Below are 12,850 nucleotides of genomic sequence, written 5' to 3' on the forward strand. Positions count from 1 at the left end.
CTCTTCATAAATGTGTTATTGACCTGTATTTTATATGGGTGCACTAGCAAGGTGAGCGTGCACTTCACAAGGTGGTGGAGCACAGTTTGTTTTGTGGTGAAGCACCAAGTGAGCGACTCAGCAAATGAAAAGTTAATATTAGAAGATGCTCTATTAGAGCACTTTGGAAATTTTGGACTTTTATACATTTGGGACATTTTGATATTGATGTCGCCTGTCTATATAGATTCATTTACATGTTTCCAAAGACTGAAATCCGCAGGTGTTTTTCAGGCTTGGCATTTCATAGTGAATGGACGTTGGGTTTCTAGACAGCAAATTTTATAGATACCCCGTCTTATGCAAGTTTGCCGTTCTTCTGGCACAAATTAGTTTATACTGAGGAGTACAGGGACTTACTGACCTAAATTATTTGACCTGGAGATTGATCCGAAGGTTCCTTTCTGCAAAATGCCACACGAGATTCAGGGACTCGTTATTGCATGGTTACTCGGGCTGCCTTTTCATATGCTCTTTTTTACTTTGGTCCAGCTATGATCAGCTATTTGTTATGTTTTGTATGATTAAGGTATTTCACTGGACATATGTGTTAGATTTGTCTCTGTACTTTTCGTGCGCATTTAAATAAAGTATTGAATAAAATAATCAGGCCGCTACTGACAGCAAACTCAAATCTTGGCACCGCCTCCACGCGTTACGTCACTTTCCACGTGGCTTTGTCAGGAAGTAACTTCCTTTAAACAAACATACTACTCTATTAGTGGTTATTCCCTCTGCTGCATGAAATTGCCCCTCTTAAGGAACCCATAACAAGGTGGATTTACGTGGAGGACTATTTCTTGGGATGTGAGGATCTCCTCATAAATGCATTATTGACCTGTATTTTATATGGGTGCACTTGCAAGGTGAGCGTGCACTTCACAAGGTGGTGGAGCACAGTTTGTTTTGTGGTGAAGCACCAAGTGAGCGACCTAGCAAATGAAGAGTTAATATTAGAAGATGCTCTATTAGAGCACTTTATTTGGACATTTTGGATTTTTATACATTTGGGACATTTTGATATTGATTTTCCATGTGTATATGTATATCGATTCATTTACATTTATTTATTATTTGCCAAGTTTTTATTCTATTATTATTATACAGGATTTATATAGCGCCAACAGTTTGCACCGCACTTTACAATTCAATACAAGAGGGAGTAGAGGGCCCTGCTCACTACACGATGAATTGCTGTCTGTATATTCAATTTATCAATTAGTGAGAATTTTATTGAGTGGTATTTTATTTTTTGTGCCATGTACTATTCTAACAGCGCAATCACGCATCTTTTTCATTTTTTTTATACTTCTGTGGAAACACATTTAGTGGTTGCAGCAGCTGGAATTTAGTGGATCTTGTGTAGTTGGCAGATCAACATCTGCACCTTATTAGTAGATAATCAATGTTATTCAATAATGTTATACAGTAGTTGATTGGTATACATCTGGCTAAAGCTCTAACCCTTTCCTGCTCTTTCGAAAATGAAAAAAATTGTAACTGCTCCCCTGGACGGAAATTCCCCAGAGGTGGAAAAATGAATATAGAATGCGGGGACCATTCAGTTCAGATGATTACCCAGCAGGCGTTTGTAATGACCCAGGACCATTGATAACCATAGGAAAGGTTCAGAAGATAGAGGAGGTTATGGCATTCATTTTTGATGAGGCTCCTGGGGTTTGTCCAACTTCTAGATGGAATAATATATAATATACAGGCTCTTCCCGTTTATAGACCGTACAGACTATGAGCCAAGCCCTCTGAGGATTCTGAGCCTGTTGAGCTCCACCAGTCATGAAATAGCTTGTGTAAGACGGGGATGGACAAATCCCATGAGAAGGCGAGAAAAGAAGTTTTGCAGTTGAGAATTGCTACTTTTAATTAAATTTGATGGTACGGCTTTCACCCAACATTCACGATTCCGTAGGTTGACTTGTTTCATTCCAGCTGTCGCTGGAAGCAGATGTTACCTGGTTCCTGGAATTTTAAATTTTATTGCCTTGCAAGCAAATCCGAAGAGCCAATTTGTCTACCAAAACATAGCGAGCACCTGAACTAAAGGCAATTTTCTTTTATAGTTTTGGATTTAGTGGAGAGAGATTAGAACACCTGTCAGGTTTTTGTTTTGGGTCTATGTTATGCCCCTTTCACACGGGCTTACACAGGGGGACCTGATCAGATCGGATGCTCCATGCAGCCCTATGGAGTAGGGATCGACCGATTATCGGCAAAGCCAATATATCAAGGGCCGATATGCACTTTCCCCGATATATCGGAATCGGCCCCGGAGGTTACCGATATTGCCAATATTTCGGGAAAGTGCTGTACCGGAGTGATGCTTGCAGCTAAAGGCATCACCCCGGTACTGGCATCCATAGTCGACGGTCGGCTGTCTTTTAATGACAACCGATGCAGCTGAGGAGCCGCTCGGCTGTCATTGCAAGGAGCTGGAGGGGAGGTCCCCTCCCCCCCGCCGCCTTCCGCGGCTCGCCTGGTGGGACAGGAGACCCGGGCAACTAGCCTGCACGGCCGCCGAAGACCCAATCAAAGCCGCATTCGGCTCTGATTGGGTCTCCATGCAAAAACCCGGAAGTGATGTCATGACATCACTTTCGGGTCCTCGGTGCCAGATTAAAAGTAATTACGGCATTCAAAACAGCCAAACTTGGCGTTTTGAATGCTTTGAAGTGCAGAGGAGGGGTTTGGGGTCTTTTAGACCCCCAGATCCCTCCACAACAGTACCTGTCGAGTGATTAAAAAATATTTAAATGTACAAATATATTGGCTGATACCGATATTCAGTGGCCAAAATATCGGTATCGGCAACAAAAAAAACCATATCGGTCAATCACTACTATGGAGCAGCGGATGTCAGCGGTGACATCTCCGCTGCTATCCGATCCTGTCCGTGAAATCCAGACGGATGGAAACCCTATTTTCCATCCGTCTGGAGGATCGGATCAGATGAAAACGGACAATCGGTTCGTTTTCATCCGATCTGACCGCTCCGTCTTTGCAAAGTAAGCGGAGAGGGAGCTGTCATCCGCCTGCTCAGCGGGAATCAGCGGATCAATCCCCGCTGAGAAAAATTGAGTCCGCCCTTGCGCACCGCTTGTGTGACTGAGCTGCGGTTTTACCGTCTCAATGACCACCCACCATTACAGCCTGACACGCCATTTTTTAATTCGACCATTGGGATCAATAAGGCCTCACCACAAACATGAGCCAAATAATTGGCTCACAGTAGCAGCATGGTCCCGCAACGTAAAATTGCTGTTCGGCTATAATAAAAAAAAAAAAAAAAACAGGCATTAGGAGGCAGCAGTAGCACCTCCTGAGTCCTGAACTCCTTTCAGCTAAGCAGCAAAAGCAGGGATGAGATACTAAGAGATCTCTTAGTAAAAGCATTCTTATTAAAAAAAGTTTTATTTATATATATATAATATATATATATATATATATATATATATATAAATATATAAATATTTTTTTTTCACTTTCTGCTATATAACATTCCCAAAAAAATAAAAAATTGAATTTAACATTTTAGGCCAATTTGTTTTCTGCTATATATTTATATATATATATTGGTTTGCGCAAGTTATCGCGTCTACTAACTACAGGAAAGATTTATGTCATTTTTATTGCTTTTTTTTTTTTTTTTTACTAGTACTGGCAGCGATTTGCGATTTTTAGTGGGACTGCGACATTGTGGCGGACAGATCGGACCCCCTGACTGACATTTTTGACACTTTTGGGGGACCAGTGACATTACTACAGTAATCAGTGCTAAAAATATGCACTGTTACTGTAATAATGACACTGGCAGGGAAGGGGTTAACACCTGTGGGTGATCAAGGGGTTAAATGTAAGCCTAGGGGAGTGATTCTAACTGTATGGGGGCGGGGCTTGTGAAATGATCACAGAGACCTGTGATCCTATATAGAAGGATCACAGGCACGCTGTGATCATTTCAGAGAGAAGAATGGTCGGCTGTGTTTACAACAGCTGCCCGTCCTTCTCTCTTAGCGGGGAGTGATCGCGGAATTCAGGCGGCAATTCAGGCGACAATCAGAGTCCATGCATCGGAGTCCCCACTGCCGGCAGCGAGCGCTCGCCCCCTAGCTGCAGGCGCATGACCGACGTATACCTATGGCGGTTCATGCAGGAGGGCAGCCTGCCGCAGTATTTCTGCGGCGTGCGATCCGAAAGCTGTTAATAACTCCTTTTTCTCTTACTCCATTTAATTATTATTTTCCTGCTTATTTTATTATTTTATTTACTTCTATTTTATAAACTATTAATTACAACTTTTTTTTTTGTTTGCTTTGTTCATTAATATTTTTACACCTTTAACATATATTAACACGTTTCACATTTAAAAAAAAAAAAAAAAAAAAAAGAAAAAGTGCAAAATTAAAAAAAAAAAAAATGTATTTCATTTGTAAAATAAATAAATCTTTAAAATAAAAAAGTTGTTTAGAATTGTGATTCATATTCTAAGCAAAAAATTGTGATTCTCATTTTATCCAGAATCGTGTAGCTCTAGCAGAAAGTAAAAAAAAATATTTTTTGGTTTATACCGCAAACAATATAAAGACCAGTGGTGATCAAATACCAGCCAAAGAAAGCTCTAATATGTGAAAAAACATATAAATTTAATTTGTGTACAGTGTTGCATGACTATGTAATTACCTGTTAAAGTAGCGAAGTCCTGAATAGCTAAAAATTGCCTGTCATGAAGGTGCAAAATCTGTGGTTAAACCTGTTCTAATATTGTTGATGGAACGCATCTTCTTGATCCTAAAAACTCATTTGTCCAGATTGGCTGCAGTAACAATACATGTCCCCAATCTGTGTTTTTATTCCAAAATAGTCTTTTTTTTTTTTTTTTTTTTTTTTTAAATAAAAAAAAATAAATAAACTTTTTCTTGCAGATTATGGAGACTTTCAGTGAGCTAAGTCTTACGGAACACGAAGTTGAGATAGTCGTGGCTACTAGAGAGGAGTCTGATGATCCTGATTGCTCTCCTCCTGAAGATTGCTGGGACTTTTCGGTGGCGGTTGCAGGTGGTCCCAGCGTAGGGAAAACAGTCCTGATACAGGCCCTTCTGGGCTTCACTGAGGATGGGCAGCATTCAAGAGCAGCTTTCCTGCATCCTACCAGGCCTGGTGGACCATTGCTGTACCTTCATCCTTCCCACCCAGGCTTGACTCTCTGGGAACTTCCTCTAGAAGACGGCTGTCCTGAAAAGTGGATCTCCGAAGCAGACCTCCTTCTTCTGGTTACCGACGGTCAGTTCTCACAAGCTCATGTTGACCTGGCTAGCAGTGCCTTCAACCAGGGCAAACGGCTCTGTCTTGTACGTACTAAAGTGGACTGCAACCTCCATACCCTGAAGAGGAGGATGAAGGAAGAGTACAACCGGGTGGAAGTGCTGTCCGCGTTACGTATGGTCACCATACAACCTTTCAGCAAGATGACCAAGGAAGAGGTTCCACCGCTGTTCTTGGTGTCAGGCTTTGAGCAAAGTAAGCTGGACACCCCAAAGCTGAAGGCAGAGGTAGAGAGAACATCAAGAGAATGTGGAAGGTAAGAGGGCTGTGGAGGGTGGAGGTCTTAGAAATGGCGGTAATTACATTTTAACAACTTGCCGACCGCAATATGTATATACAGTATCTCACAAAAATAAGTACACCCCTCACATTTTTGTAAATATTTTATTCTATATTTTCATGTGACAACACTGAAGAAATGACACTTTGCTACAATGTAAAGTAGTGAGTGTACAGCTTGTATAAGAGCCCATTCCCACTAGCGCGACTTAACAAAAGCAATGTTAATCAATCAGTGCCGTCTTAATTGGCACTACTGAAGTCGCTCCGACTTCAGAAAAGGGTCCTGTACTACTTTGAGGCGACCTGTGATCCGACTTGTCCCATATACTTCAATGGGAGTCGCCTCCTTATCTTAATTGAAGCACTGGTGGACACTGGTTCGTGGCACTGATATGTGGCACTGGTGGACACTGATAAGTGGCACCGGTGGACACTGATTCGTGGCACTGGTCGACACTGATTCGTGGCACTGGTGGGCAGTGGCACTGGTGGACACATACGTGGCACTGATGGGCAGTGGCACTGGTGGACACTGATACGTGGCACTGGTGGGCAATGAGGAAATTAGTAAAAAAAAAACAGAAAAGGGGAATTAGGTCACAACATATCATATTCTGATTGGCCAAATACAAAGTCGTCTGTCATATAAGTCGCGCAAAATAATTCACAAGTCGCGCTAAAGTCGCGGTAAAATCGCGGTAAAAAGTCGCTCCGACATGGGGCGACTGATGGTCGTGGCAGTGTGAACCTGCTCTAACAGTGTAAATTTGCTGTCCCCTCAAAATAACTCAACACACAGCCATTAATGTCTAAACCGCTGGCAACAAAAGTGAGTACACCCCTAAGTGACAATGTCCAAGTAGGGCCCAATTAGCCATTTTCCCTCCCCGATGTCATGTGACTCGTTAGCGTTACAAGATCTCAGGTGTGAATGGGGAGCAGGTGTGTTAAATTTTGTGTTATCGCTCTCACTCTCTCATACTGGTCACTGGAAGTTCAACATGGCACCTCATGGCAAAGAACTCTCTGAGGATCTAAAAAACTAAAGAATTTTTGCTCTATATAAAGATGGTCTAGGCCAGTGGTCTTCAAACTATGGCCTTCCAGTTGTTCAGGAACTACAGTTCCCATGCCTAGTCATGCCTGTGAACAGTTTTACGATGCCTCATGGAATGTGTAGTTCCGTAACAGCTGGAGGGCTGTAGTTTGAGGTTCCCTGGTCTAGGCCAATGATGGCGAACCTTTGCACCCCAGATGTTTTGGAACTATGTTTCCCATGATGCTCAACTACAGTGCAGAGTGCATGAGTATCATGGGAAATGTTGTCCCAAAACATCTGGGGTGCCAAGATTAGCCATCACTGGCCTAGGCTATAAGAAGATTGCCAAGACCCTGAAACTGATCTACAGCACGGTGGCCGAGACCATACAGCGGTTTAACAGGACAGGTTCCACTCAGAACAGGCCTCACCATGGTAGACCAAAGGAATTGAGTGCACGTGCTCAGCGCCATCTCCAGAGGTTGTCTTTGGGAAATAGACGTATGAGTGCTGCCAGAGGTTGAAGGGGGGGGGGGGTCAGCCTGTCAGTGGCTCAGACCATACCCTGCACACTGCATCAAATTTGTCTGCATGGCTGTCATCCCAGGAGGAAGCCTCTTCTAAAGATGAAGCACAAGAAAGCCCACAAACAGTTTGCTGAAGACAAGCAGACTAAGGACATGGATTACTGGAACCATGTCCTGTGGTCTGATGAGACCAATCACTGTATTAGTGTAATTTGTCTTCAAAAAAGTGTCAGTGTCCAGTCTGTCTGCCGCAATATCGCAGTCCCACTATGTCGCTGATCACCCCCATTACTAGTAAAAAAAAAAAATTCCATAAATAAATCCTATCGATTGTAGACACTATAACTTTTCTTTAGCGCAAACCAATCAATATACTCTTATTGGGATTTGTTTTACCAAACAATATCTAGTAGAATGCATATTGGCTTAAATTGATGAATGAATTGTTTTTTTTTACATTTATTTTTATTGGATTTTTTTCTAACAGAAAGTAAAATTGTATTTATTTTTTTGTCAAAATGTCAGTCGTTTTTTGTTTATAGCGCAAAAAAACACAGAGGTGATCAAATACCACCAAAAGAAAGCTATAATGGTGGGGAAAAAAAGGACAACATTTTTATTTGGGTACAGCATCGCACAAACGCATTGTCAGGAAAAGTAACGCAGTGCCGTATCGCAAAAATTGGCCTGGCCATGAAGGAGGGTAAATCTTCTGAAGCTGAAATGGCTAACCAGTTCTGGACCGGAAGTATTTGCCCCCTTAATGACCAGGCTATTTTTCGCAATTCGGCACTTGCGATACTTTAACGGAAAACTGCGCGGTCGTGTGACGCTGTACCCAAACAAAATTGATGTCCTTTTTTTCCCCCCCACAAATAGAGCTCTCTTTTGGTGGTATTTGATCACCTGTGCGATTTTTTTTTTTTTTTTTTTTTTTTTTTTTTTTTTTTTTTTTTCTGAAAAAAAAAAAACAATGTTTTTCACATTCTGCTATATAATATTCCCGAAAAAAATGTAAAAATCTAATTTTTTTCCTACTTATAGGCCAATTTGTATTCCGCTACATATTTAAGGTAAAAAAAAAAAATAGCAATAAGCGTATTTTGATTGGTTTGCGCAAAAGTTATCGCGTCTATAAACTTGTGGAAAGATTTGTCATTTTTATTTATTTATTTATTTTTTACTAGTAATGGCGGCAATCTGCGATTTTTAGCGGGACTGCGGCATTGCGGCGGACAGATCGGACCCCTAACTGGCATTTTTGACACTTTTGGGGGTACCAATGACATTACTGCAGTAATCAGTGCTAAAAATATGCACTGTTACTGTAATAATGACATGAAGGCACCGCTCCCGCGTACCAACTTACCCATACGTTGATTCGCGCAGCCAGCCTGCCGCAGTAGATATGCGGCGGGTGGTCGGCAAGCGGCTACTTGCAACTGGATGACAGTCCCAGCACGTTTTGCCAGCCACTTTGGCTTCTTCAGGGGATATTGAATTATCACACCACTGTGCGTTAAGACACAGACTAATCATCCAGATTCTCACTTATTTTATAAAGTGCGATCCGTTAAACACCAGTCAGCTTACTTCCGACAAAAGTCCACAGGTAGGTACTGGGGCTAAGCTTTCGGCTAAGTTCACATGTGGGCGTAGCGGATCGCGGGCAGAACCCCCGCGATTCTGCCCGTGATCCGGAAATCATTGCAAATCGCGGGACGCCTGTGCGTTGCCCGTGATTTGCAGTGGCACCCCAAACGCTGTGCGATGTTGCCACGATTTCCGCCTGCCGAATCGCGGTAACATCGCGCAAACAAAATCGCGGGACGCATGACGTCATGGGGCGTCATGCATCCCGCGATTTTGTTTGCGCAATGTTACCGTGATTCGGCAGGCGGAAATCGCGGCAACATCGCACAGCGTTTGGGGTGCCATTGCAAATCACGGGCAACGCACAGGCGTCCTGCGATTTGCAATGATTTCCGGATCGCGGGCAGAATCGTTGTGATTCTGCCCGCGATTCGCTACGCCCACATGTGAACATAGCCTTCATGTGCTGGCCGCAGGAAGGATAAATCCAGCCCGAAAAGAATCAATTACTCCCGGAGTATCCACTTCTATATTGGGGAGTCTGCTTCACGAGTCCACTCCCAAGCCGCCCATAGCTACAGAGGGGATTAGTTACTACTGTGATCTTTAACAGATGAATCAGCGTGACTGATGTTAGTCACGGCTTTTCCGCCAATCCCGCTTTTTAGACCTGATTTTTCAGATCGGGGGGGGGGGGGGCACTAAACATTATATATAATGGCATAATCGATAAGTGATACCTTAGATTAAGACTCATCTGGTTGGGGAGACCCGGAGGGGTTTGAGGAGCAGATAGATAAATATGTAAAGGTAGTTTTAAACGTGGTCCACGGGGACCAAGTTGCCGAAAAAGAATCCAGCTTGTCATGAAATATATGAGAAAGCTCTTCAAAATAACAAATTTGATCAATTTTTCGTAGCCATTGATCAACAGGAGGGGTAGTCGAGCCACCCCAAAAAGGCAGGATGAGATCCTTGGCTGAGTTCAGCAGGTCTGGCATGAGTGAGCGTTTATAACGAGGTATCGGTTTGGTGGTACAATGTAGTAACACAGTCCAAGGATCCGAAGAGAGAGCCTGCCCTGTAATGTCTTGTATAATGCGGAGTACTTCCGCCAAGAAATTGAACATAAAGCAGCAGAGGAAGAAGCTGCAAAGCATGCAGGGAATCCAGGAAGTTGTGGAAAAGGGCAGACCGGTAGCAGTAATAACATAAAAGGAGATTTTTTAAGTAAGCTTATATTGGATTGTGAAACATTACTATTGTTTGTATTACTATAACAGTGATGGCGAACCTTGGCACCCCAGATGTTTTGGTACTACATTTCCCATGATGCTCATGCACTCTGCAGTGTAGTTGAACATCATGGGAAATGTAGTACCAAAACATCTGGGGTGCCAAGGTTCGCCATCACTGTACTATAATAATGCTAGAACAAAATGGCCCCTCTGCGATTAGGTCCCAATTTCGGTTAAACGTGTTGGGTGCAAACCAACCTGAAGCCATTTCAACATAGTTGTGATTGCTAGTGTGCTTGGACAGTGTTCTACCAGGCACCATTTTGTTGTAGTCCTGATTGAGCATGACAAGCCTGTGTTCAGCCCAACCAGCACTTGGAAGCAGCATACTGGGGCATTGGAGCAGTACCGTTTTAGCTTTGCTTTTAGGTGACTATTGCAATGCTGATGTTAAAAAATGAAAGTGTAAGCATACACCTTTTAGCCGGTTCACATTAGCGCGACATGACACGACTCCTTACTACTTCGGGGGCGACTTGTGCATTACATTGCACCACGACTTCGGAGCGACTTGCAGGGACTTCACATAATGGAAGTCTATGCAAGTCGCTCCGAGGTCGCCCCGAAATAGTACAGGACCCTTTTTCTAAGTCATAGCGACTTGTGTCGATCCTATTAGAACGGGTCCTGTAGCGGTCAATGGACCACGAGGGAGCGCGACTTGTCAGGCTGACAAGTCGCCTGACAAGTCGCGCTAATGTGAACCGGCTCTTGGACATTTTTTAATTGTGTTTTGTTTTTTCTAATATGTTGTGTAAATCTTTTAAAAAATGTGCTTTTGATAACCTACCATGCTAACCTACATCAATATCATTTTCCCTCAGACCTCTTTGTCTTGCCCAGCAAGGGTATGAAGTTATTGGCTATGAAGAAATTGCTGAGTTGCAGTCTGCGTTGGATAGAGGTGGGATTTCAGAGATGGTCAGATTCATCCAGAGCAGCCTGGACTCTCTACTGAACACTAGATTTGACCTTGCGATGATGGGTGGTAACCCTGAGTTTCGCCACTCAATTCTAAACTCCCTTCGGGGACTAATCGTTATAGAGGATGGAGCAGCTCATGGTGGAAACCCAGAAAACCCCATAGAATATCCCTGTCTAAAGTACCCCAAGGCCAGCTTGTGGGACCTCCCTGGAATGGAGAGTCTGGAGTCCCAGCCGAAGAAATACCTAGAAAGTGTGCACATCAACCACTATGACTTCACACTGCTGTTCCTTACACCGTGGCAAGAGGCCTCATCTAGTTACAAATCCTTAGTTCTTGAATTGAAGAAAGAAGGAAAGAAAAGTGCTTTTGTTCAGGACTGTGGTGAAGATGATAGCCAGCAAGGAGCAAAAGATAGTGACGTCTTTGTCCTGTCTCCTAGTACAATTCCAGGTCCTGAGTTCCATAGGTTTTTGAGTTTTCTGGAGAAGAAGCTCTCCAGCCAGAAGCTACGAGCCTTCATGCTTTCACTCCCAAACCTCTCTGCAGATGTAATTCAGAAAAAAATGGAGGCGCTTTCCCAAGAAGTATGGAAGGTAGCCTTGCTCTCCAGCCTGGTGGCTACCGTACCCATCCCTGGGGTAGCAGTTGCATGCGACCTGTCCTTACTGACTGCACGATTGGACACTTATCGCCAAGAACTAGGACTAGATGCTGACTCATTAGCTAATCTGTCCCATAAGTCAGGGGTTCCAGTGCCTACACTTATGTTAGAGATCCAAAGCCCCGCGGGAAAAGGAGTAACGAAGGAGCTTGTTGGGAAAATGCTCGGCTCTTCCACGGGTATTGGTTTGGAAGTTGCAGGAGTGTTCTTACATAGATTCCCATTGCTGGGTCCTTTGGCCACCGGAGGAATCGCTTTCCATGCCAGTTATTTAATACTTACCCGCTGCCTGCAGGCCATGTCAGAGGATGCCCAGCGGGTACTTGCCAGAGCACAGGCACCTGCTTAGGTTATTAAAGGTTTAGTCCACTCAAAATGGATATTTTAGGCACAGGTGAAGCCTGGTGGGCTTAGTAGGCCTCTAGGTTCCTATTTGTTTTGGACACTCTAAATGCAAGATCTCCCTGCCATTATTTCTGAATCTGTTCCTGTCCACCTCCGAGTTTTGAGTGTTCCTTCTGATCTTTGTGTGTTCCAGCTCCTCCTGTTACTTTCCCCTTAGAATAAAAAAATATACAAAATCCAACAGAGAGAGAATGGAACCCCCAATAATGACTTCAGCAGATGTGCAGAGATCCAACCAATGGAGTATCCGAGATATATTTAAAAAATGGTTTAACCCATAAGCTTCTACCAAAAACTGAAATATCAGTTCTGGGTGGACCAACCTTTTCATGAACAACTTCACCCAAAATCTATGTCTCTGGTTTAGGTGGATTGGGGCACAGTTTGATCCTCCCCCATGGCTTCACTGCTGTCTAAGAGATTGAAGTGGAAATCTTTCCCCACCTCGCACACCACCTAAAATTGAACATTTTTTTAGCCAAGACACTTGTGTCACTGTGACACACTATCTATTTATATGGAGAATCCACCAGAGGGACTCATGAAACCGTATTTCTGACCCGTTGAGTGGGTTTTCCATCGTAATATAAGGAGAAGGCAGTCTTGCCTCACAGCCATACCACTTATGGGTAGGGGGTGAAACCTTGTCCCACTCCACCTAAAACAGACAAATTTATCTATTTATTTGCAATTGTATTTTTACGTTGCTTACAATGACATATATCATTACTGTGCTTTTTA

At 43.3% G+C, this 12,850-nt stretch overlaps 1 protein-coding gene across 1 annotated transcript in view; it reads left to right on the forward strand.

Annotated features, from left to right (window-relative positions):
• The window catches only part of LOC309567676 (interferon-inducible GTPase 5-like), a 32,926-nt gene extending 20,331 nt beyond the window's left edge, over positions 1-12,595 (forward strand). Inside the window, exons 2-3 of the mRNA XM_082273112.1 lie at positions 4,977-5,632; positions 10,940-12,595. Of these exons, the coding sequence (XP_082129238.1) occupies positions 4,980-5,632; positions 10,940-12,053 (1,767 nt within the window). The 5' untranslated portion in view covers positions 4,977-4,979 and the 3' untranslated portion in view covers positions 12,054-12,595. The remainder of the gene's footprint in view (positions 1-4,976; positions 5,633-10,939) is intronic.
• The last annotated feature ends 255 nt before the right edge of the window (positions 12,596-12,850 follow it).

The sequence above is a fragment of the Pelophylax lessonae genome (genome assembly GCF_965119305.1).
Source record: "Pelophylax lessonae genome assembly, chromosome: 12".
In the NCBI taxonomy this organism is placed as follows: Eukaryota; Metazoa; Chordata; class Amphibia; order Anura; family Ranidae; genus Pelophylax; species Pelophylax lessonae.